This window comes from Anopheles gambiae, chromosome 3 (assembly GCF_943734735.2).
Source record: "Anopheles gambiae chromosome 3, idAnoGambNW_F1_1, whole genome shotgun sequence".
NCBI lineage: Eukaryota > Metazoa > Arthropoda > Insecta > Diptera > Culicidae > Anopheles > Anopheles gambiae.
Window position 1 is genome coordinate 15,425,354 of NC_064602.1, and position 24,686 is coordinate 15,450,039.

General features: G+C 47.9%; 1 protein-coding gene across 2 annotated transcripts; it reads left to right on the forward strand.

Moving 5' to 3' along the window:
• LOC133393211 (uncharacterized) lies at nucleotides 1-23,991 on the forward strand. 2 transcript variants are annotated; one of them, XM_061656957.1, is made up of 6 exons: nucleotides 706-1,188; nucleotides 6,366-6,445; nucleotides 19,232-19,507; nucleotides 19,588-21,373; nucleotides 22,288-22,460; nucleotides 23,062-23,991. In XM_061656957.1, the coding sequence occupies exons 3-6, from the start codon at nucleotides 19,232-19,234 to the stop codon at nucleotides 23,545-23,547; spliced, it is 2,721 nt and encodes a 906-aa protein (XP_061512941.1). In that variant the 5' UTR covers nucleotides 706-1,188; nucleotides 6,366-6,445; the 3' UTR covers nucleotides 23,548-23,991. The 2 variants fall into 2 exon arrangements, with proteins under 2 accessions (XP_061512940.1, XP_061512941.1); XM_061656956.1 differs by lacking the exon at nucleotides 6,366-6,445 and having other exon boundaries at nucleotides 1-1,188.
• Nucleotides 23,992-24,686: the final 695 nt, after the last annotated feature.

Below are 24,686 nucleotides of genomic sequence, written 5' to 3' on the forward strand. Positions count from 1 at the left end.
TCGGTTTAGATCGTGCCGGGTGCCCGCGCGTGCAGGGGTAGTTTCTGCGTTTCTGTGTTTACCCTCCCGTTTATTCGTGTTTCCGTAGCCGACCGGGAACGTGGTGCCGCTCAGAAGCGTTACGTGCGTACAGTGTGTGAGACCAGAAATGTGTGTGGCTTCGATGTGGGGTTTCAGCTTGCGCAGTGGACGGTGCTAACTGATCGGAAGCAGTAGTGTGATAAGATCTGATCTGCGAGGTGCGAAAATTTAAAACCAACCGGAAGTGGAAGTGGAACAGAGTGTGATTTCCGGGCAGGAAGAGCGGTGCAGCTCTGCTTCACAACCGGGAAGCATTAAGATTTGCAGTGTTAAATTCGATGTGTCATCGCAAAAATTGCGCCCGATCGCGTGAAGGAATGTGCTTTTGCTAGTGTGTCGGTCCGACTCCCGGATTTGTGACGGGCCTGTTCATCCAGTGATCTCCAGGCCTTTTTTTTGTTGGCCCACATTTGCATGCTGCTACCATAACATCAAATCCGCTTGTGTGTGTGTCGGTGGAAAAAGTGTTATCCAAAAACGGAAGACCCCGAGTGGCCAAGCAATCGCAACGGTGAAAAACGGTGAAACAGTGCGTCAATTTGTGTTGCGAAAAAAATAGAAGCTGCTCTCCCCCTTCCCAAATTTGACAGCTATTAGCGAATTTTGGCACAGGTCACGTTTTGCGCTTTTCTAGCGGTTTGTGCTACTTTACCACCGCGTGCCTGTGTGTTTGTTTATGCTTTTTTTGTCTGGTGCGTGTGTGATGAGGCCCTTTATTGTTGTGGCCTGCTAATCGTACGCGATCGTGCGCTTTATGACATAACGACGTTAGAGGTTAGAATCGATCGCAAAGCTCAAGATTGGAAGCACTTCATCGATACGGAGAGGAAGCAATCCATCGCCGAAAAGGCCCAGGACGCACACGGTACCTGGGAAGATAACGTTACTTTTGGGAAGCACAGGTACCGGAGAGGGGCTGTGATGCTGGGTGCCATCGGTTAGCACAGTCGGATCACATTCTAAACCCCGGTGCCAGCAATCATATCCCATCGTCGGAGCTCATCTGCAGGCTTAAGGAAGACACAGAAACATCGAGACAAGATCATATTAAGCTGCTTTCGACCTGCTTGGATATAAAAGGGACAAGCATCTACAACGAAACTAAAGGTAAGAAGAGGCTTATACGGAAACCATCTACCATCGGAGAACCATCCGGAGGTTACATTTCTAAGTAGCATAGAGAAGGAGAGAAAGACACGGTAGATCTTGTACGATTCTAATTATATCTCACCATCAGGCGCTCCAGTACGCCGCCTTATCGCATCTTGTGATGGTTCCATGTTCATAATTTACTCACTTCCTGCCACCTTACAGCCACAGTTTTCTTGATAAAGCTTTACCGTTTTCCAACGCCGGGCAGCAAGAGCTGGGTGAGGCAAAGCTCGGGAAGCAGATCGCGATGTGTGTGATTTATCGATCGTGGTTGCCGCGGTGGTACCGCTAGAGTCAGCATAGCATCACCGACACCGGCCGCTAATGCGCTGCCGCACCTCACCGGCCAAAAGGAACTCGTTTCCGTCCCGCACGTGTGTGTGTGTGTGTGTGTGTGTGCCCTTGACCATGTGTCCCTTTGGCTCGATGTGTTGTTGCTCGAGCTGCTAAAGTATGCATTTGTTTCCGTCCCGAAACGGCTGGCACTGGAACTGGAGGGCGGTTTGCTAATGGCGAACAATTAGCAATTCATATGGTAGACGCAAGCAAAACCGCGCTAGTATCGCACGTGATATACGTGTGTGTGAGTGTGTGATTCATGTTCGAAGGTTCAGGGTGTGTGAGTGGTTGTAAAAGGGTAAGGCTGTTAACCACTTTGTACGTTTGTCTCCTTGCCTTCTTGGGGTGCCCGTTTTTGTCCCAGCTCGCGTGTACATCGCGCGTCTTGTCAAAGCTCAGCAGTTGAATGAGATACACTTTCAGGTAGCAGAGCTCATACCAAGCTCAACGCACAAGTGTTGTCTTGTGATTCATCCTTCATCATCTCCCAGGTATGCAGCGCATTTGGCGGCTACGTTTACGTTATTTGATGAGCGTGAGCTGTACTGCGTTTCCAGGGAATTTCCAACGGGGGTTAGATTAGGGAGATGGTGCCAAAACACTTGTTGAAGATTGTCACATTACTCATCGCTCTATTATAAACCCCCGCACTGAACCCTTCCCCTTTTAGAGTAAACGGTTCAACCCCTGTGGAAATAACACATTTAAATGAAGCATAAAATTAACTCACCAGTACGCTACACGCTGATATGCTAGCTCCATTACACCACCGGTTGTAGCGTATTTCCGAGGTGCGAAAACACGCAATTATTGCTTCATATTGTTCGATGTTTGCTGACAGCCGATGCAAAACCGAGCAATAAATTCAATAAACCTGATGTCAGCAGAAAATCGGCCTTTTCCGGCGCTTTACAATCATCCGTTTGCGATTGCGTTTGACACGCTTTTGGAGCTGTCGGGCTTCTCGGGAAATTGGAAATGTCCGCTAAATCAGCATTAATGCGCCCCAGTTTCGAGCAATTCGGCAGAATAATGGTCTCGGCAGAATTGGTGGTCTGATCGTACCGAAGGCATTGCTCCACCAGCTCCACCATCAGCAACAGACAGGTGTGGTTATCAGTATCAGCGTGTACCTTATCACCTGTCCCAGGTTTAATGTAGCATCCTATTGGTGATGTTGTAACTGTAGCGTGCGACCATTCAAGCATCAAGAGATTTTACACTCGCAAAACGGTAGACGAGCTTATCAGGGTGCAAAAAACAAGACGTTTGAGGCGTTGTTCAGCATTACATTGAAAAAACCCCTCTTACCTTGGGCAACTCCTCAAACTTTTTAAGCCAGAAAGGGGCAAAAAACCTTCGCTTGTTTGAGGTTTGATAAGATAATGCACTTTGAAGGAGTTATTGGTGTCAGGGTAATACGCACTCAAACACAAACCCCGTGTGTACGCACGCACACACAAGTCGGCTCTCAAAAAAGGCGTCAATGATACGGGTTTGCACTGGAGGGTTTTTGTACCTTGGTACGGTGAACCGCCTCTGTACGGGCCGCCCCGATGAAGACACATTGACGGGTTGTGGATCTCCGCCGCGTCATAACCACCCTTGGGCAAAGGCGACCAACGCTGGCGTTGATAATACCCCACATCATTGGGAGGGAAGGAAGCAAAACACAACAACAAAAAAACAACTTAAACGACTAAACAATGCCATAAACAGCGCAACGAGTAGTTGGCCAGTTGCGATGCCGATGGTAACCTCCGTGTTTTTTTTGCCCTTAACCGGCTGCCGAGTAGAGGGCAGCTGCTGGCAGCAGCTGGAGAAGGCTCGCTCAAGGTTGCATTGCCCGGTCGGAGGGCCGATGGCCGATCTATCTGATGACCGAAAACAGTAATCACGACGCAGCGCAGCGGACACAGCGGAGGTCATCGTCGCGTGCCTTTTGCAATGCATAATTCAGTGTGCCCGGAGTGTTTGCTGCTCCTTGCTCCGTGACGTAGCTGCAATGATGCGCGCGATGACTATCGACTGTGAGTGTGTGTGTGTGGTGATCATATATATTACCGCGCGAGTGTGATCTGCGCGAGCTGGCGTTGGAATCTGAAAGTACATTCCAACCACCTTCTCGGCAAACCGTCTTCAAAAAGCGGATTCACTTCACTCGCTACATTATAATTAAATTGTTTTGCCCTTCTCCAAGGTGGCAGGATCGTCGTCGTTGACGCTGTTGTTGTTGTTGCTGTTGTGTGGTTACCATGGTAGCTACACAACCATGCGTACAAAATAAAACCGTCACCTTCTTGACGAGGTAATCGGGCCCGTGTTTGCGCGGTAAGCGGGGCACATCTGCCCCTTTTTAGAGCAATGCAGTACGGACCCGCCTCACTGCGCACAGGAAAAATGTAACCAAACACGACCACGTTGAGAGGGATGCGCGTCCCCGTGCGCGTGCCATACGCGCTTACACGTTTCCTGCCGAGGGGGGAGATTGTAGCAAGCGATAGTGCGCGATAGACCATATGGGTGCGACGCACGAAGTCCTTAACGGTTGTGCCTGTTCCTTACCGTTTTGCCAGTCGTCGTCCTTTGCGGGTGTAGTGGGATATTTTTAGAACCGCTCACATATGGAGTGATCATGCTTTTTTTTCGAGCGTTTTTGTAGGTGGTTGCTGATGGAGTGAGGGTGCACGTTTATGACCGTTTGCGGATGCTCGACGCATCCTGCGCATGTCATCGCCACTGCGCAGCACTTTATGGTTTTTGATGCGGGATGCCGCACGCTATCGAGTGATGGTACAGCTGTCGTCGTTCGATGGAAAACCGTTTCTTGAAACATTCAGTTTTCATTCTCTTCTTTTACACAGTCTTCTTGTTATTTTAATGAATTTAGTGCATGCAAATGGAGTTTTGGGTCTTTTCCCTTACCTTGAAGTTCATTACGCCCTCAAAAAGTGTGCCGCGCAAAAGAGGTTCATTTGTCACAATTATTGACCCCAAATTACCGTTGGGGAAGGCTGTTGGGTGCCGTAAAACAAACCTTATCGGTAAACAAACCCCCAAAACAACGGTTTTTTTTTGGGCCTGAGTTGCTTGGAATGCTTCTTCAGGTGGAGGGCGCGAACCCGCTCAAGCCGAACTGTGTCAAGGTGGAAGATGTGACTGTCGTATTCTTCTGTGTTTTTTTTTTGCTTCAACTCCTCCCATAACACATCCTCCAACTTCGTCTTATAGCACGCCTCGTTTTCCCTCAAGGTAATCAGCGATTCGGCGTGTAAAATATGGTTAAATGACAAATGATTAGTTATTACCGAAGCAGCCCGCAACGTAGCGACTTCTTTCCATGCCCAACACCGTACCATGTCTGATTTGCATTTCGCCACGCTTCGTTCGGAACTCTTCGTTGTTTCTGTTTCTGTTGTTTAATCAAAATGCCACAGCGATCGATCGATCGATCGCTTATCAATGCAGCGGACGCCAAATAGGGAGGCCAAGCCTTTATAATTGAGTGACGTCCAACAAAGCGCAAGATCATAATCATAATTTTGAACGTCTGGGATAAAGGCACTGTAGGCACTGCGATTGCGATGGTAGGCAGTGGAGTTGGTGATAAATTCTTTAAATCGCTCGCTAATGTGTCGTTGAGGTTGTAGCTGAAATGGTCGCAGCCCACAGGCTTGTAAGTTGTCTAATAAAATGTAAAGTATGAATCGATAAAGATATTGCTTCATAATCACATTAGCGTATTTAACGATTGAGTGAGAATTGAGTGTTGATGTTGCGTCTATGGGCCTGTAAGTCCTAAGGAGCTTTCAATGTTTGTAGCATCCAAATAACTGAACTTTAATTTCTGTCCCAAAAAGTTTGTGTTTCTTCTTACCCCTAGGTAGATGTAAAGATAATGAAATACTTTCCAAATCGTTGTCGCTGTCCCCACAGAAACAAAATAAAGGCCAACATTCTTCTCCTCTCCACCTATATGATGTAATAACGCACTCCCCATACCCCCGTTCGATATCTCTAACGACCTTCCAATTTTCATAATCAGAATTATCGCCTCCGATGCGCTTCAATTAATTACGGCAAACGATTATGAAACTCTCGACTGGGCAAGCTGGGAATCTTTCTCCTTGCTTCTCTACTATCGCTTCTGCACCAGCTGGCGTGATCAAAATTTGTAGAATTTCATCTCAGAACGAGCCCCCCTTTCTCCTGGCACAACAGAGGGACGCTTTCGATGCGTCGACTTCCCGTGATTAGGGGTTTCTTTTCACCCGATTCCAGGCAAAAGCGAGCATATGCGACCGTGAAGATCTTGCTGGGAGATGTACAGCTGAAGTGGAGGGGGGAACACTTTTTTAATTCATTACGTATCATTAGTATGTAAATTGTTTCTCGGACCAGGTGGAAGACTTTGTGGGGAGGTTGTATGTGTTTTGGTGCGATGCTTTCATCTTGATTCGCTGCCCCTCGAAACTGCAATCAATATGCTGATAGTAAATGGTTATGGTTTTGTGTGCGTGTGTGTGTGTGTATGCTTGAGTTTGTTGCACACAAAGGGAAAGGACGGAACCCATTCCTTTCGTCGGTTCCTTGGTCACACGATCACCCGATCGCTGGGACGCGTAAGACGAGAAGCGACGGGGCAGTTTGGAAATTGGGCAGGCTTTACGAATCGAACAGAACGTACGCTGCAAAGGGATAGGTTTTGTGTCTGCGTTGCATAATTAAAGAGTTTCTTTTCCTTCTCTATCTCTCTCTCTCTTTCTCTCTCGGCACGATTACGTCGATCGAAGCCGCGATCGCTAGAATGCCAGGTTGAAAGGAAGCAAAGCGCGTTGAAGAAGATCACTGAACGCCGCGGGAAGAATATTAAGTGAGTTCGTGTGGACAAAACAAACAAACCTAGCCCTCCCTCATGTGCGACTATGTGTCTTGTCTAATCTAAAGTCGTACCAGCATAACCGTGGCTGTGGATCCAACCGTAAACGTACTGTTGTTAGACTGTTAGTGACAAACCGATATTGGTGCAGGCGAAGATATTGGGTCGTAGGCCTGGAACCGGGCTACCACCCGCCGGCTACTGGATGAGCGACATCGATGGGCGACATTCCATGGTGGGATCGGTGGCCGCGTAGTTCGGCGAGTGTCGTTCGTCGTGGTGACATCGCGTCTATCGCCGCAGGGTTGGCGACATGTTTATTACATGTCCAAGAGACGATCGAAACGCTTTTATTGTGCCTCGGGAACTCGCGGGGACACCGCGTAACTGTACATTGTTAATTTTAATATTTTATTTAGCAAACACCTGGAACGTTATGCCATAAAGCCTGCCACCTTTTGGGCGCCTTATTAGGAACGACTTTTGGAGCTCGCAAGATTTAAGCGAGCCCTTAAGGAAAGGTGTCTTAACTCGCCCAGAGTTCCGTATGAGTGAGTGTCTCCTTATCAAGACGGTGCACGAGGAAGTGACCAAGAGTAAACTTTTGATAATGAAAGGTTCTTGCAGTATGCCAGTCGTTTGTCGACGCCCTAGAGATCATTGTCACCTGGTACGAAGCTGTTGAACCCGTGTGACGTGCTGCTTTCAGAAAAGTTTGTCTTCCTACACTCAAACACACGGACGTTCGTCATTCCAAATGGCCAATCTTCACACACCCCCAAATAAAGCCGGGTCTGAGAGTACCAGCGGGAACACACTGGGCGCGGGTTTCTGGTTGACAGATCGCGTCACAGGCGGGCGTTTGTTAAAGTCGTCGTGTTTACTTTTGCGGTTTTAGCTTTTGGGGAGGAGGCATTGGAGGAGTCAAATGTAGAACAAGCGCCTCAGTTTTCTCCTAACATCCATCCTCTCTCTCTCTCGTGTTCCAACTGAGTGTACAAAATTTGAATAATCTGTCAGTGGGGAATTAAAATTAGCTGATCACTTGTCGTGTTTGTGAGCTACCCGCCCTCTCCGTAACGCTGCCTGTCTGTCCCGATCGGGCCTGTTCGGAATCGTGGTTGGAAGTGTTAGGAACGGCGCGCCTGAGAATGGAGCCTGCACGCCGCAATCCGATCACGTACCCCGGGTGCGGGGGGGGAGAATCCACAAAGCAGTTCTCGTCTATAACCAATGGTTTAGAATTTTAAATATCTCGTCGTGCGTGCCCTGCCAGCTCGCTCGGTGTTTATAGTACGGCCGGAGAACCGCTTTTCAAATGGCCCAACGGGAGGAAAGCCCATCCGTGGTGTTTATTATGAGGCTATGATCTTTTTTCTTTTCTGTTATTTAACTAGGTAACGTTCTGAGCCCGTGAACGGGGGAGGCAGAATATGAGGGGCGAGGAAATTGGCCGATTTGTTAAACGCCAACCGAGTCCGAGTCCTGCCAGTACTGGAGCACGTAGAGTGCGTGAGCTATGAACGTGACTGAACGCTGTTCGGTTTGTACGGTCGGAGCGTTTATTTGCAAAACGCCAAACGGCACTTGGGGGTTAAATTTCATCTGCGCCGTAGCGAATGGTAACGATTTTAATGCGTTGTTTTTATGGAGTCAAAGAGTGATAAGTGGTGTTTAAAATGGGAAGGCATTTTTGCAAAGTGAATAAAGAGCATTAATTTATTGCACTCTTCTAATGATGTTAATGATGCTGCTCCAATTTTAGTGTGTAATTCAATATGATCGAAGGGAGATTTCGCTTAACAGCTTGTGAGATGTCGATCGCTTAATCACGTCCGTTTAGAATTTTAATGTTAAATGCGTGATCTTTACTTCCTCAACACGATCTAGCACAAGATAGCGGAACAATTCTAACAAACCCAAACAATGAACCATTCCCCCGCATGAGCCAAGAAGTCATTGCACTTTACTACATGTCCCATTGTCTTCCAACAACCCCAATCGCTCCACTCTGCTCCCTTTTCTTTTATTTAAAATTCCCCTTTTATGAAAATATTGATTGACATGAAAATACGACGTGTGTATGTAAATGTTGCTAATCGTAGTCTGAGCCTAGGGCCTGCGATATCTGCATACGCCATCCCACACAGGGATAGGCTCTCCTAACGGGGTTCGGGGGTACTACGGCGCGTGTGTTTATGCTGTGAGTTGTGGAAAGAATAAAAAAAAACAGCGCAATAAGCTATTCTACACACGATGCTCTGGGATGAGAATAATCGCTTTCAAGTCAAGCTTGCTGCGGTGCTGCGGTGGAATGTGCTGTGTGCTGCATTTGCTTTTACAAAACCAACCTCCAGCTCCACAGTTTGAAGTTGCTTCCCCCTGTTTCTTCTGCCGGCACTAAACAATTAACGGAAAGGAAAGGCTCCGTATGCGGGCGCGGGCATGGAAGTACCCGTTTTGCGGGCGTTGCATTCCGTTCCCCCGTTTGCCAAAGCGTTCTCGCAGTGACGGATCTCCCCCGGTAAGATCGGATGCTGATCTAAACCTGGTGAAGAATGGAGAGCACCGATGGGATGGGAAGTCAGCATTTTGTTGTTGCTTTTGTTCGCACCGCTCAAGGGGGGGTAGGATTTTTCTTGTTCTTTTATTTTCCACTCCAGTACCGTTTAAGAGCTCTCGAGATGTTGTACACCCTCGCGCGAGGGGATGAGATGATGTGGAGGCGAAAGCGGCGATCAACCGATGGCGGATTGATGATGGATAACTGTTGCTTGCGATGGATAGCACACCGCTGCTATAGCCAATGGGTTTGTTTTAAGCTGGTGTTTGTGTGTGTGTGTGTGAGTGGTAAAACATTTTTGGGACATCTTTCCGCCAAGGAATAGCGGCTACTCGGAGCTCCAAGACACACTCAATGGCAGCGTCATTGCGAAGAACAAAACTGTTCAATTTCTCCAAAAAAAACGCCGCCGGACTTGGTGTCCTATGGTGGTGTACTCCGTTTCTAGCCCATCCCAATCGGTACTTATGCTGTCGTTAGGAAGCGTGAAACGCTGTACCCCGTCGATTGGCCTGTAACGAGCCGGCACGGACTTGCTGACGGGCACGGATTACAACGCGCGGGCAAACGTTACCGTGTGATGGGTATGCTTTTCGCGGACGTTCTTCCCGAGATGCCGGCAGCGGCATCCCCGGCAATGGTGATTAGTTGCTGGACAGTTTGGAGGAGTTTGGGTTTTCTGCAAAAATTTGCCCACCTAACGGCACTTTCGCGGGCGATCGCGCGGGCAGCATTAGAAGTGGTTTACGGTGTCGACACGGAAGACGCCGATGAGTGATAGCGCCTAATGATATAACACCGTCACTCACATACACACAGACACACACACCAAGGGACCAAGCGCCAAACGGGGTTAGCCAAAGGGACTATTAGCGTGTCGGACGGTTTTTTACTTCTTTTTGCTGGAAGCTTAACAGACATGTTTAGAGAGAAAGAGAGAGAGAGAGAGGATGGAGGCCCATAACAACACAGCAAATAAAAAGCAAGAATTCCTTTCTACAGTCTTCATCGGTAGAATTGGTCGTTGTAATATGTTCGTGTGCTCCACCGAAAGCCACGTGAAATGACTGAAGTACGATGTCTGCCTTCTTCTCGTCCCCTATGCTTTTGTACTTGAGCTCTCAGCCCTCCCTTCGGGACATACCCGTGGTGGGGTTTCGGGTGTCTCTTCCTCTTCCCGCCCAGTTTCGCGCGTAGGTCAGGTCTTTTAAAAGAGCAATTTCAATCGCTACAAATCGTGAGCATTAAATTCTTTCCGGACGTGTTTTGGAGCTCGTTCCGCACCGTGCTACGGCCGTCGGCGGGGTCGCGGAGAAGAAAGCCCACACTTCACCCCACCCTCCCGACATGGGACATGGATTAGTTAGATTGATTCCGAATTGAATCGTTGACCACGCCAGGTGGGAGGGCCGGGCACGTTTGCCGGCCTTTCCGAGTGAAGTGGCCCTTCCAGGAACGTTGTCGCTAGCGAGACGAAATAGGGCGAAGAAACGCTAAAAAAAGCTCGCTCGGAAGGGTAATTAATAGATCGAGATCAAAGTCGTGGCCCTTTTGCTGAAATCCAGACACCCCGGCAGCCTTCATGGAAACCACCCGGTGAAAAGAAGAATGTTTTGGCCAGCAGCCGGGTGGCAAGTGACCCGACGGTGCACGATCGCTTGAAGGCTTAATTGCTGCCGACGAAAGGTTGGAATTTGTCGCATTGCTGTCGTGGTGCTTGGAAGATGGGGAGAGCGCCCTTTTAGGTGAAGGTAATTGCCAATTGGTTCCGCGAAGTTCTACTTCCTGCGATGGTGCCACTTTTGGTGTCTGTCTGCCGGCGACAGAGAGAAAGAGGAGAGCGCAGCTCTATGGTAGACGCGCTCTGAGGTGACATGTTTGCTTTAATTAGTTCGTACTGATTTGGAATGCAGCTGAATGCACTGTTGGACGGATTGGGACGCGGTGGAGGAGCGGTGAGCCTTTTGCCATGAAACAGTGACGAGATGTTATACTAGCGCGCAACAAATTGCAATATTAATGAGGAGTTAGGGAGAAGTATGAATGTTCGGGGAAATACTCTTAACTGCAATATCAATTCACACTACCAAGGTGATTATTAATGTTGATGGAAATTTGTTTCGCGAATGTGAATAAAATCTGTTACGTCTTGATTAAATTTCGTGGAAAAAATAGTGGATTGTAAAACTTAAATTCTTGTTTTGGAATATTTTTGTTCAGCTTTTTTGTGCTAATTTTGCCTGTCCTTTTATTTACTGTTTCATTTGAAACACTATGTTATTATTGTGTTTTGTTAAATGTCACTTTCATTATTGTTAATTATCTTCTTTTTACTTGTTGTTTGTTTTTGTGTGTTTGTTTTATTCATTGATTTAGTTTTCAATTCAACTCTTCAACTCTACTACTGTTTATTTCTTTATTTTAGTTTTTGATTTTTATCTACTTTTTACCTATTGTTTGTTCTCTTGATTAGTTTTTTTAGTTTTATATTTTTTAGTTGTTTTATTGTATTTTTTGTATTTCTGTTGTTTATGTTTTCGGTCCTTCCGTCCATTGAATCCTTCTGGTTTTATTAACAACGGTTCATTTATAAATGTATAGTCCTTATCTATTTAATTATTTTAAAATTATATTCTTCTTTTGACCTTTACGTAAGGCTCATTTACATTATTTGCAATATGCTGTTGGAGCAAAAATGTTGATTTAACAAATTAAATGTTTTTTTACTTCAGCACATTTGATTTTACATTTACTTTTTAATTGCTTTTTTTAAGTGTACGATGTAAAGTTTAATCAGCAAACATATTTTTTTTCTTCAAAATGTCAAATAAATAGTAATTATTCAAATTCCCTCCAATCGATGGTTCAAAGTGAGAAGTTTCACTGGACACAGCTACAATCATTCCCACACTTTCTGCTTCTATTCGCACTTCCCTGTCCTGTCCTACATCTGTCTCATCCCCCACTTGCCATACAAAGTGAGTCAAGATTGTGTGTTGGCAAAACATTCTACCTACCCTTTCGATGACCGACTTTTGTGCTCCGTGCCTTTACATACTTTCTCCCAGTTAGGTACGGGGAGAATTTCGCTCACTCCACTTCACGCGCGTTAGAAGCATCGCAAAAGGGCCAATGCGCCCTTTTTCCCGTGCGATCGAATGCGATCGGATGCACCGGCCGGCACACGATAAGCGATAAATATGCATAAACCTGTGCACCATTCACTTCGATTGCGCGATTCAAACCATCCCGGGCCGGGCGCGGATGATGATGATGATTGGTGGTTTGGTTTGAGCCGGGTGAAGCCGTGGTCCAGATCACTCGCGCTGCAGTACTTTCACCTGCAGCGCGAGAGAGGGAGGGAGCGAATGAAGTGTAATGAATGGGCCACACCTCGCGTGGCAGGAAGTGCACGGTGGTTTGTTTTTATTGACCCGGACACTGGCTGGCGCTTCAAATTGCAACGGCGGGGGCACCGGGCAATTAAACAGTTGCGCGTTCGAGAAGGTTGGCTATCATTGGCGCGTCATCGCACGCGTGGCTTTCCGGCTGTCGGGCAAAACAGTGTGCAGCTGGATGGATGGAGATTCGTTTGCTAATGAAGATGAGCTTAAATCAGAGACAGTCAGAGGGTTTCGGCTTTTTCGGGTGGCCCAGCAAGCTTCATAAAGGCAGCGTCCGGTAGAAATTATTTATGGCAATCGTTATTCATTACCTTCACCGTTGTCCAGTGCTCATTGATATTCACGCTCGCGATGGGCAAACGGAATGAATATTTATGTTATTCATATTCATAGCCCCGCTGCTGCAGATTTGGGATGCAACGAACTCAATCGGTTCGACACTCGGCACTCGGTTCAGTCGTAAATGGACACTGGTTCGCATTCGGGTTGTTCTGTACGACGCACTTGGGCCGGCATTTCCATGAAAGAGAACCTAGTCGATCTATGAAGCTCTTTTCCACGACTGATGATGGTCCCACTGTACGCCATTCTGGGCACGTACACTGCTTCGGTGGTGCACTTCAGCGGCCCACCGAAACAGGCCCCGTAGAATCGTTTGCCAACAAATAGGAAGGGCGCAAGTGTACATTAGCGGGCAAACCACAACCGCATGAAGCCGAACAACACGGCTTCGACGCGACTGTTCAATTAATTGGTGGCTTTCCGTTCGTTCGGCAAGGGAATGTGATTTAGAATATGCGCCCGTGTTCGATGTTCGGTGTGGTTAATGGTAATGACATTTCTAATTACTAATTACCACATCGGTAACAGGTATAAGATGCCTGTGGTCTGACTTGGGAAGAGGGGGGGAAGGGGCCCGTTTGGAGAGTCTTAAAGGATAAAGTTTTTGATCGTGAACGGCTCCCAAAAAGCGCTCGGGTTCGCTTGGGACGCATTAGGAGCTCCGGGACAACTTTACGAACATCTGCACACCGTGTTCCTGGTTGGAAGTGGTGGTAAATTGAAAATGGGAAGCTTTGAGCAAATCGGTGTCCCGATTGAAGATGGTGCTGATAATGATGATGATGATGATGATGATAAAGAGGCTTCATTCGGAGGAAGCTTTGGAAGTGAAGAGGACGCAATTGAAGACTTCAGGGGTTGGAGCGTCAACGTTCGAGAACGTTCTACCCACAAGGCGGATGGACGGCAAAGAGAGGCTGTGTGAAAAGTGTAAAATATCCCCAACCAATGCCTCAGTTGGTGAGCACAAACTTTGTACCCATGTATCAGGGGGAATTTCTACTTCATTCCACTACTTTCAATTGTGGCCCAGCGTATGTAGCGCAGAACATGGTGCCTCATCAAGTGTCGCCTAATCCTATCAACAAACCCCGTTTGCCTCAGCCCTATCGATCGATTGTGAATGGCCGAGAGGGTAATTAAGCGATCTCGTTCGGTGGATGGGTAGAAAAGTTTTGCTTTCACGGAGAAGTATCTAACTCCAAACATTGTTGCGTGGTGTAGTATTGTCCCACAGCGATAGCGTTTCGGCTTGGGCAGCAACCGGTATCATCGGTAATGGCGTGCTAATGGACGCTTTTGGAGCCGAAGGCGCATGCTGTCGCCTATTGCTGAGACTCTCACGCAATGTGTGCGGTCGCACAGGGGGAAAGTTCTAGCCATTTCTGGCCAAACAAACTCCAATTTAGTATCCAGTTTGCTGCGTTCGCAGCACGCCTGTCAGCGCGCCCTGTCAGACACAGTTTTTGATATTCAAAATGTTTCGCAGCAAGCTTTTCGCCATCCAGCTCCGGATCGAGTGACAGAATATTGTTTTGACAGTTAGTGGGAAAAGTTCCGAAACCCAAAGCCTGCGAAACCCATAGCCCGAAATATACCAAAAAGGGTAACCGGGCGAAAGTAAGTAAAAAGTTTATGATTCAGAATTTCGGTTTTATTAGGTTCGTTTTTTGGTCTTCGTTTTTTGTTGTAGTTCGGTTGGACATTAGTTTGGGAAACCATTCTGCTAGCACGCTCTCTACCGTTTTTTACCTGCCTTTTGTGACTCAGCGGGTGGGTTTTGGCTGTAGTTTAGCAGTTTTATCAAGCAAAACCCGCTTCGTTTACAACTTTGTACACCGACCGAACGGTGTACATATGTTCACGAACAGCACGGTAGTTGGTGCTGGTTTTGCTCGCTTCGCGTTTGCTAGTGTTTTTGTTTACCCATTTGTACCCGGAGGACTGTAACTACCGCAGCGGCAAAGTGTCATTAATCGATTCGCAGTACGGCATGACGATTAAGTACGTCGCTTCCGTAAATGGCGCTGCAGCGCATTGGAGATGGAGGCATTGTTGATTGGAAGCACCGTTCCCTTGAGCTAACTTTGCAAGAGAAGGGAGTTCAAGGGAGAGGAAAAGGGAAGAAAACAAAATGCACACAGTAAAACGTGCAACTCACAACTCGTGTCGGAACTTTGTCGCGGGCAGACTTCTATGGCTCTGGTCTGGTCGGAGGAAACTTCTCCGTTTAGCGACTTTCCTGTGGCTTGAAATGGTTTGCAGCCATGGTGTGTGCCTAAAGGGACAAAGAGCTACAATTGTCGCAGCTGCATAATGCACCGCCGTAAGTGGTTGTTCAAAGGACAGCTCACCCTCGTCATCATCATCATCATCATGAACAACAGTGAGTCATACAGTTTGAACATTGTGCCTTTGCCAATGAATTGTTCTTTCCTCCCCGCCTACGTCACTTCTAAGGGCTTGTGTATGAGTTTGTCTAGAGAATGTGCTCAAACACATTCCATCGTATCAAGTTGAAAAAAATGGACCGCCTGAGAGGAATATCCCCATCACCGCTCGAAGATTGCAACCATTTCCACCCGTTCTCGCTTTCGAGAAGGCAAATGGCACGCTCGGCTGTAAAGAATTCAACCTGCTCTAGTAGTGTATCGAAGTAGATTGCGTCCCATCGGCAACAGATCAAATGTCGGGGCGGAAAACACTTTGACATTCCTGAAGCCCTGGCACAGCTTCCTTCTCCTAGCCGGCGGTACACACACACACACACACTTGGGTTGTGTGACACCCGGAGCGCATCGGAAGCTGATGGAGCGTAGAATCGATTGCCTTTCCGTATGATCTGTTGTAGCCGCTGTTCGGTGTGTGTGCTACGGTGGGCTTCACTTTCGCTACTGTGCCAAGAATGTGCCTGTGCTTGTTGTGACTCAACACCTTCTCCCAGTCTGCCCACCACTCAGGTAGCTCTGAAGAAATGAAGCAGAAGAAAGCAGATAATGCCACTCCCGCCCCGGGGACTGGGGATCATCGGGTGAGTACGCACGGCGGTGTACGGATGCGCATCCCAACGGGCACGCCTGGGAGGTGATGATGGGAAGTTTATTGAGCCCATTTGTGGAGCTGACGGAGCGTTACGGTGGTGTCGGAAATTGGTGATTTGCAACTTTCCAGTCCAGGAGGGAGTGAGAGGCATTGCCGGAATGCCTTCAAGGTTAAAAGGCAGCCCGGGAACGACGGATGGAGCATCAAAAGCATACTTCAATTATAAGCCGATCGATTGAGCGTTTGCATTCCGTCGAGGTGTGGGTAAAAAATTGGGAAGGTAATTTTATTAAAGGGTTGTGCAGTAAAGTAGATCTGGTGTAATAAACACAGCGATTATATAAATAAATCAATACGGATACTTTTTTTAAATAGGAACAAGCAGCTTTATAAGCTATTCTTTAGGGTACATTAACGTATTTCAGTTGTTACTGAGCTACACATATTACTAATATGATCACTTTTTACAAGCAAAACACTGGTAAATTTAATAACATTTACATTCTTTTCCCGAAATACACTATTGAGACATTATTGAGGGATCGTGTTTAGTTGAATTTTTATAAATATTGTCTTCTTTCCAAATGGTTCACAATTTCTTGGCTAGATTCTTGTAAACTAAAACGATCAGGTTGGTGATAGTGAAAATCAGGTTGATTATTCATTAACCTGAACATGTTTTCTTGCTTACCTGTGTTACAGGGTTTTTCGCATGACCTAATGAAGTGCAAATGCACTCTGTGTAACATTAAGTGATACATTTATGACTTGTTTGTGATTGGAATTATAATGATATAACACATCGTGTCTAGAAATTGGGCTAAAAATGTCTGAACTGCTAAACACTGCTGCTAACTTACAGATATTGGTATATTTTCATGAATTTTTTAAGGTAAATAGAAAAAATATCGTTTGAGAAATTTTGTGTAATTTTCAAGCCTAGTTCAACAAAGTATATTAACATGCAAATTATTGGGCATATAATTATATAATTTTAAAATGAAGTAAAATAAACATTTATACTCAATATTTTTAGCATATGAAATTAATTGAAACTTTAGAGACATATAAATTAAAATAATAATTCAAACAATTATTTAATCTAGTAGTAATCCTTAACAATTTCCTACTTTTTATCTCTGTAGAGAAAATATACGAATATTGAGGAATATTTGTTCATAAGATTACTGTTTAGCCCTATTAAAACAAGTGTCTGTTCATTTTTTGAGCAAAGAAGCGTTCCTAAAGTAAATATATTTCAAATAGGAGAGGTTTAGATTTACTTAGATGAGTTTCTTATGTGTACTTCATTGTACAATTAATTTTCATATTTATATCACTCTCGCCTGAACCACCAACTACAACGCGCCCGATTTTGGCATCCCCGGCCTCAAAATTAAAGAACACATCTGCCATAAATTCACCCAATTTCGCCCAAAATTGATCGTGTCAACTAGGTCGTCCCGCCCTTTCCACCAGATGCAAACAAAATTCGCAACTGTGTCGAAAAAACAAGCTGCAAAGAATAGCGTCAAAACAGAAAAAAAAAAATCAGCTGCTATTTTCCCAACCAACCGATCCTTCCCGATCCTTTGGCTGACTTGCTGGCTTCACTTCCGCTACGGAATCGGTGGATCGTGTGCTCACCTGGTCCCCTGGCCAATGTCTGCCCGAGAGCGACGGGGAATTGTATAAAAGTCGTTAGCTAGAGCGCCACCCCTCTACCTTTTGTGTTTGGCCACAAACCCGTACGCCACCGTTGAACCAAATGGAAAGAGAAAAAAGGGAGAAAGGGATATGTTAAAACTAAAGAGAAGGAGAGAGAGAGAATCGGAGAAGGAAAGAAATCATGCAGCACGAAACGCACCGAGATTAATATCGAGTTTTGAGAACCATTGCCAACCCAAATACACACTCACACATACGAAGGGAACAAATGCTTGGTTTTCCAGTACTGTATGAGCTGGTATTGTTGCGTCCCTTGCGTAATTAAATCGCGGCTGTGTTGTGAGACCCTTCGGCAGCTAGGACCCTTTGAGCGTTGCGTGCTTGCGCAAGCGAAATGGGAAATACGTTACAATCAGTAGCATTGGTTCACATACATACAAACATACACACATGCACGTATAATGTCCTTGCAGTTGCACACAGGGACGCATTTCGTCCCTGTGCCCATCCCTTGTCAAAGTGGGGGAAAGCGGGCTGCAGCAACATCTGCTCGTCTCGGGCGCGTCGGCCGTTAGGACGCACATAGGCAGCTTGCATTTGCAAGGACGCGCCGGTACCGGTCCAGATATCGCACCAAACGGGCATTCCCGAGCGTCATCATCGGTGGGCGAGAGGTTTGCGCAGTGAAATTTTAGTCCCGATTTTTCACCGGTCCCAAACGGAAGCACAATTTGCGGGAGAGTGTGTGTTGTACCAGGAAAAAAAATCCAAAAAAAAGGTGAACCATAATCTAATGAGAGTAAACCGGTTGCTAGTACAGTTTGGGTGTCGTTTCTTGACGCAAAATTATGCGTTTGCGCGAAATTTATACGCGACAGGGTTAGTCAGTGTTTGCTTGGATGGTAAATTCCTGATCTGGGAGCGCGTGTCGTGTGCTAAAAGTGATGTTAATTTGTGGGGGAAGAATGCTCCGAGATGCTTCTAACGCAGCTTTGCATAATCTTATCCGCTGCAAACGTGAAATACTGTTTGAAAATTAAACCCTAAAAATGGTGTGCTTGTTCGTAGGAAGTCCTAACGGAAGTGGTCCAAGTGCTGGAATGTTTGCCGTTGCAAAACGGGCGGAATGCTGCGGCTGCTCCTTGTGCGACCGAGTTGATTACATCGGTCGAGCGTTCGTTTCGAGAGTCGTCGTCGCGGTGGTGGTGGTTGTTCTGGATAAATTATTTCCACTGCAAGCAACGACTTGCATCGCGAACATGTGGCGCGAGCTCCCGCAAGATCGACACTCGACATGTTCTCGGAGGAGTGTAATGTAAACACACACACACGCGCGAGCGCACACACACGGAGAGCCACCCGGATGGTGAGGGTTTTTGGAGTGTTTTAGCACACCGCGGAATTTGTGTTTGCCTTCCCAATGTTTGCTCATCCCAAGGTGTGCCTCCGATTCTGTTTTCGTCCGGTGTTTGCTGGGAGGCGTTGATCTGTTTGCGCTACGGAATACCGCTGGATTAACGATACAGTGCCGTCTGAAGCGGCTAGAAGTGCTTGAAGGATTGCAATTAAATTAATCTTACCTACTACTGGGCTGTACTGCTTACTTGGATTAGTTTGCCGTTGTAATTATTGATGAGAGCGAGCTCGAAGAGCTAAAAGAGAATGCTGCACCTTTGCCTTCAAGTTACCGTTGCCTTTACTTCCTAGCTCTAATTCGTTGGTTCTCGCTTTTCTTCTTTCGCTGGTACAATTTCGATACAGATGTCACGTTCCAACTTTGCGCGCTCACAAAGCAAAGTTTGGTTCGGCAATGAACCCGAACCCTACGGTGGCCCGTATGGCGGTGGCTTCCGGCCGTACGGCGGCTACGCCCCGTACAGTGGCCCAATGTCCCAGCCGACCTACCCGATCTTTCACGACCTCGAGGAGGAGGACGAGCTGATCGAGGAGCAGCAGACGAATGCGAAAGGTTCGCCCGGTGCGAGCAGCTGGGCCGAAACGGACCGCCAGGGCAGTCCCGCCAGTCACAAAAGTCAAGTAAGTGCCGTGTGTGAGTTATAATTCTTGCAATTTTTGGTTGATTTTCTTACCGTATCTTTGTTTTTGTGCACTCACAGGACTCGGGGTTTTCGGACACGGAAACGTCCCTGCACGCGGGCAGCAGTCTGGCAAAGCGGCAGGGGGCAAACGACATTAACGACAGTGTCCAGTCGGCGGCGGGGACAACCAGCGACAAGCTAACACCAAAGAGAAGCATCAACGAGGAACTGTTTGCCCGGTCACCGTCCCTCAACAGTAGTGCGCCGACACCTCCAACAGTCATCCGGAGGCCTGTACCGGGCGGCCCGGTAGGTGAGTCGGTCACTATCGGTCGTCGACTATCGTACAGCGAGCCCGCGGAGCATGCGAACGGTTCCGAAAGTCCGCGCAATGTGTCACTCAAGCGTGGCCGCGTCATTACGAAGAACAGTCGCGTGAAGCGCAATCTCAGCGAGCAGTTAAGCAACTCGAGCGAGGAGATGATCTCACTGGACAGCAGTGAGCTGTCCAACATTCTGAACCGTACGATGGTGGAGGGGGAAGAGGAGACGATACCGGAACCAGTGCCAGAAGCGGATGCCAATAATAACGCAATCAAGAGTGAAACAGCGGCAGTGGAGCTTCCAACCTACTCGGAACTATATCCGACCCGAGGAACTTCCACGCCCATCCGAGGCCAGTCGAAGCTGTACCGTTCGTTACCAATCTCACCGACGCATCGGACACCGCCACCGGTCCGTCCGGTCGTGGCACCCTCGGGGACGGACAACTACTACGACGAACCGAACAATACGACCACCTCGAGCAGCTGCAGCGAACGCGCCCTATCCTACACGATCTACGACAACCCGCTGTTGAACGGGCACCAACCGGCGGTGCAGGGCTGGCTGGATGGGTTGCGGTTCTCCTGCCAGAACGAGGTGATGTCGATACTGCAGACCAAATCGATCGCGACGGAGGCGGGACGATCGCTGAAGCTAACTTCGACGGTGGCGGTGAAGATATTGCGCCATCTCCAGGGGAAGGTATCCACGCTGCAGGGTGAGTTCGAGCGGGTCGAGAAACTGTTCGCCGCCATCCGGAAGTATCACACGGCGCAGCAGGCCGAAGACGAGTCAGACGATGAGGAAGACGAGAAGGAGATCTACCAGAAGGTGGCCCCGTTTGTGCACGGGCTGGCGACCGATCTCGATGCGTTCGTGCGCAAACAGCAAGCGACGGACTACTTCGGCCGCGAAGCGTCGGAACGGGACGATCGGCGCAAGTTTGCCGAGAATGCAAGGGCACTGGCGGACATGCTGGGAGATCTTCGGGCGGCCGCATCTAGCAGCGACACCTTCGACTATCGCTCCGTTGAGGAGGAAATTCAAATCGTAAAGCGCTACTTCCTCATCACGGTGCGGTTGATCTTCAAGAATCTGGTGCGCGTGATCGTGGACGCGGTCGAGGGTGCCCGCTGCGAGCTGATGCTGCGCTCGAACCTCAGCTACGTGGCGAGCCTCTCCAACCTGGACTACGGTGGGCTGGCCTCGCTGAACGATGCGTTCATCGCGAACGGAACGGTACGGGTGTTGCTGCTCGTCTGCGTCGAGTCGAAGCTTTCGTCGGTCCGGGCGCTGGCGCTGCGTGCGCTGGCAACCGTCTGCTCGACGACGGAAACGATCCGCCAGCTGGAGCGCGCGGACGGGCTGGAGGTGCTGCGCGACATCCTGGCGGTGGCGGAGGGCGATGAAGGCCGGTCCGAGCCGGAGCTGCGGGAGGCTGTCTCGGTGCTGACGCAAATTACCGCCCCCTGGCACGGGGAGGACCATCGGCTCGAGGGGCTGAAGCAGTACGTGCACGGCATCGTCGAGGCAATCACCGGTAAGGGAATGGTTTTTTTAGCGGGGGGGGGGGGGGGGGGGGCTCTAAAAGGGACGCTGTCTGGACAGGACACGTGGCGAACTATTTTCGGACGCAATGTTATGCTTCGGGGGGGTGGTTGTTATGGGTGTGTTTGTGGATGACATTGTCAGCTGACACCGGTGAATTGTTAACGTTCCGAATTCCTAGAATTTACTTTATTTCTTGCATATATTTTGGAGTGGCATGTGGAATTTGACGCCTGCTGATGGCGCTGTTGAGCGAGAGAGCTTTTTTGAGGAATTTTGAAAGCATTTTGAATCATTGGAACATCGAAAGACATGAAACATTTTGTAGCAAACGATGTTCCACATGTAAAACATCCGCCTAAAATCCAAATTCTTCATAAAATTCTGTAATTTTAATGTAGAAACTAAAAGCAACTTCGCAGCGACTAAGTCCTGCTACTTCAAGGCCTCTCCCCTGTCTGGGAAGTAGATGTGATTTATGTGCAAAGCTTTCACCATGATTGGGGTCATTTTGCATTTCATTTGCTGCTAAAGTACTCCCCACGACAAGAGACGGGTAAATTGTGGGGTATGTACGTTTAAAAGAAACCTCAGAACTATCACAACAAGGTTGCTAGCGGCTATCGCTTGATCCCTTTCACTTCATCCCCGCAGAGCAGAGGACGATAGTATCGTAAATTTGTAATTAGAAGCATTAAGCCCTTATGCGGCAAAGTAATTGCGGTGGGATAAAAGTTCGCTTAACAAGACTGAGATACTGACAGCTCAGCGTACTCAGCGGTTTCGGTCGCCGTAGCTGCTCGGGAGTGCCAGTGAACAGTGTATTAAATTCTCCTTTTTTCCACTATTTTCTCCCTTTTATTTTCAATCTCTTTCTGCTTCGGCTTGTGTTGCGCAAAAATGCAGAGATCATCGTAAAGACCAACTGCTGCCAAACGTTGCTGCTGTGCACCGCCAGCCTGAACAACATGACGCGCATCGAACCGACCGCCGTCTACTCGGTGATGTCGCAGGACACCGTGGACAAGCTGCAGCAGGCGACGGAGCAGCGCGGCCCGGGCGCATCCATCTTTCTCTACGTAAGTATTTGGGGGAGGGGGGAGGAAAGGTGCAATATAGGGGATTGAGTTTAGCCACCATCGTACCATCGTTCGTGCAGCAGTGGATCTAGTTTATCATCATCAATATCACACTATTGAGGTGACTAAATGCAATAGAAAGCGCTTCAGCGATGCGTAACACGTCACGGTGTCACAGAGGGATGATCGCTCCTTTAGGCACCAACACCAAAAAAACCCGGAAGCGCTGTTGTGTGGCTGATTGAGGCAATCAATCGATGTGGTGTGGCTTTTTCGTTGCTGTTCCAATTTTGCGCTACAATTTATGGGCCAGTGGGTGAAATATTGCTGCCGCCATGCCATGCTGGACTGCACCGGAAGGACACATATTGATGGATTACCGTCACGCTGAGCCGTTTGTTGTGGTGTTAGATGTTGCTCTGGCCAGCTTCTAGCTCGCCGATCCGATCGTTACAGCGAACGGGCGAACAACACGAAAGGATACATATTGCTGTGAATTGATTCGTTTTTGATGAGATGACATTAATTCCACGCCTTGGGCAGGGGAAAGCTTCGTTCCCTTTTGAGATACTAATCGTAACGTCTTTCTGCTCCCTTCCAGGAACAATTCACCTCAACACTCTACAACATGTCGACCAACTGGAAGTGCCATCATCATCTCGCCAGCCGCCCACTGCTCACCTTCCTCGTGCAGGTGCTGGCGCAAAAGTTCCACCAGCAGCAACCAAGCCGCGTCGAGACGGAGGCGCAGCGCAAAACGATCCGCAACATTCTACACGTCCTCGCGCGGCTCCTGTCCGGCGGCAGCCTCGCGTCTGGCGCGTCACACGAGCTGATCGAGACGACGGTAGCGCCCGTGCTGGCGCGCATCGAACGCACGCTGGACGGGGCGAACGAACACTATCAGGACGTGGCGCACGTGAGCCGGTGGTGCAGTGAAACGGTATCGACGCGGCCGGGCAAAAGCAGTGGCAGTGAGGAGGGCCGCTCAACGGTGCCACATATCACGCGGCTTACCATCCATCGGGATCCGGTAGCGGGGCCGGTGATGGTGCTGGATCAAAACCGGCAGGAAAGTTACGTCTGAATGGAGCGATGGCGAGCTATTGCCGGCAGGCAGAGCGGGGGGCTGATGTAGCCGAGCTACGAAACGAGGGGGGGAGAGAGGGAACTGGGCAAAAAAAAAAAAAGAAAAAAACCAAGGAATCCTTGTGCCATACAGGAAGCGAAACGAGACCGGAGCAAAACCGGAAGCAAACGAAACGACTCTGGGAGGTTGTAAAGATGCTGAAAGCGAATCTGTATTTATGTAACTGTTTGTATGTAGCTGTATCATATTGTATATTGTGTTTTCGTCACCAAGAGGAATGCTAATATATTCGAACGATTCAATGTTGTAATTTATCACTCCCCAAAACTCCGCAGTGTATGTAAGACGAACTGTTATTTCCTCCGAGAATTAGGGGAAAAGCATGTTCAGGCGAAGGAACAACGCAAATACACCATCGACCACGATGAACGATAAACTGAAGCTCTTATCGCAGTGCTGAGTATAGCGTTAAATATTCCGAAAGATAGTTTAATGCACTGTCAGTATGGCAGAGTGCGAAAGGAAGAGATCAAGAAATCCAATTTCCCATCCAGCAGCATCTTTACACGCACACACACACTATCTTGCGTGTTGGACATATTCATGAGGGAATTTAGCAAACATGGTCATAGCTCTCGCATGTACGCAAGCAGCTTTGAGCTGTCGGAAAAATGGTATGTGTGAAGGGGAAGTGTGTGTGTGCACATGTTAATTTGAATACCGAAAAAAGCGACAAATAATTCAATAAAATTGGCCACTTGGTAGGACATGCCAAGAATGCTTAGGATCGAAGGGCCTGTTGGTGCATTAGCATATTGACCGAATATGTTTGCATTCCATTGGGTGGTGTTTGTATGTCAAAGCTCAATTCATAAGAGAATCTGTGGTAGGTTTTATCTTAACATTATTCTTTGCTTGAACCTTACTCCATGGCAGTTGAAGATTGACCTTGGAATGGAGAATTATGATCCAATTCATGCCGGAATTAAATTATGTATGTCTTTTTACAAAAAGCCACTCCCCAAAAAAAAAAGAGCAAACATATTTTGCGGTACATGTCTGCAATATTTTTGCTGCCATTATTGCCGGTTTCGGTAAATCACAGAGCAGCCGCGTACATGGTCCGTACCAAAAAT

Coding starts and splice junctions, on each gene's coding strand:
- LOC133393211 (XM_061656956.1), top strand. CDS start 19,232: ATGTCACGTTCCAACTTTGCGCGCTCACAAAGCAAAGTTTGGTTCGGC. Junction 21,374..22,287: donor CATCGTCGAGGCAATCACCG/GTAAGGGAATGG, acceptor GCAAAAATGCAG/AGATCATCGTAAAGACCAAC. Junction 22,461..23,061: donor GCGCATCCATCTTTCTCTAC/GTAAGTATTTGG, acceptor GCTCCCTTCCAG/GAACAATTCACCTCAACACT.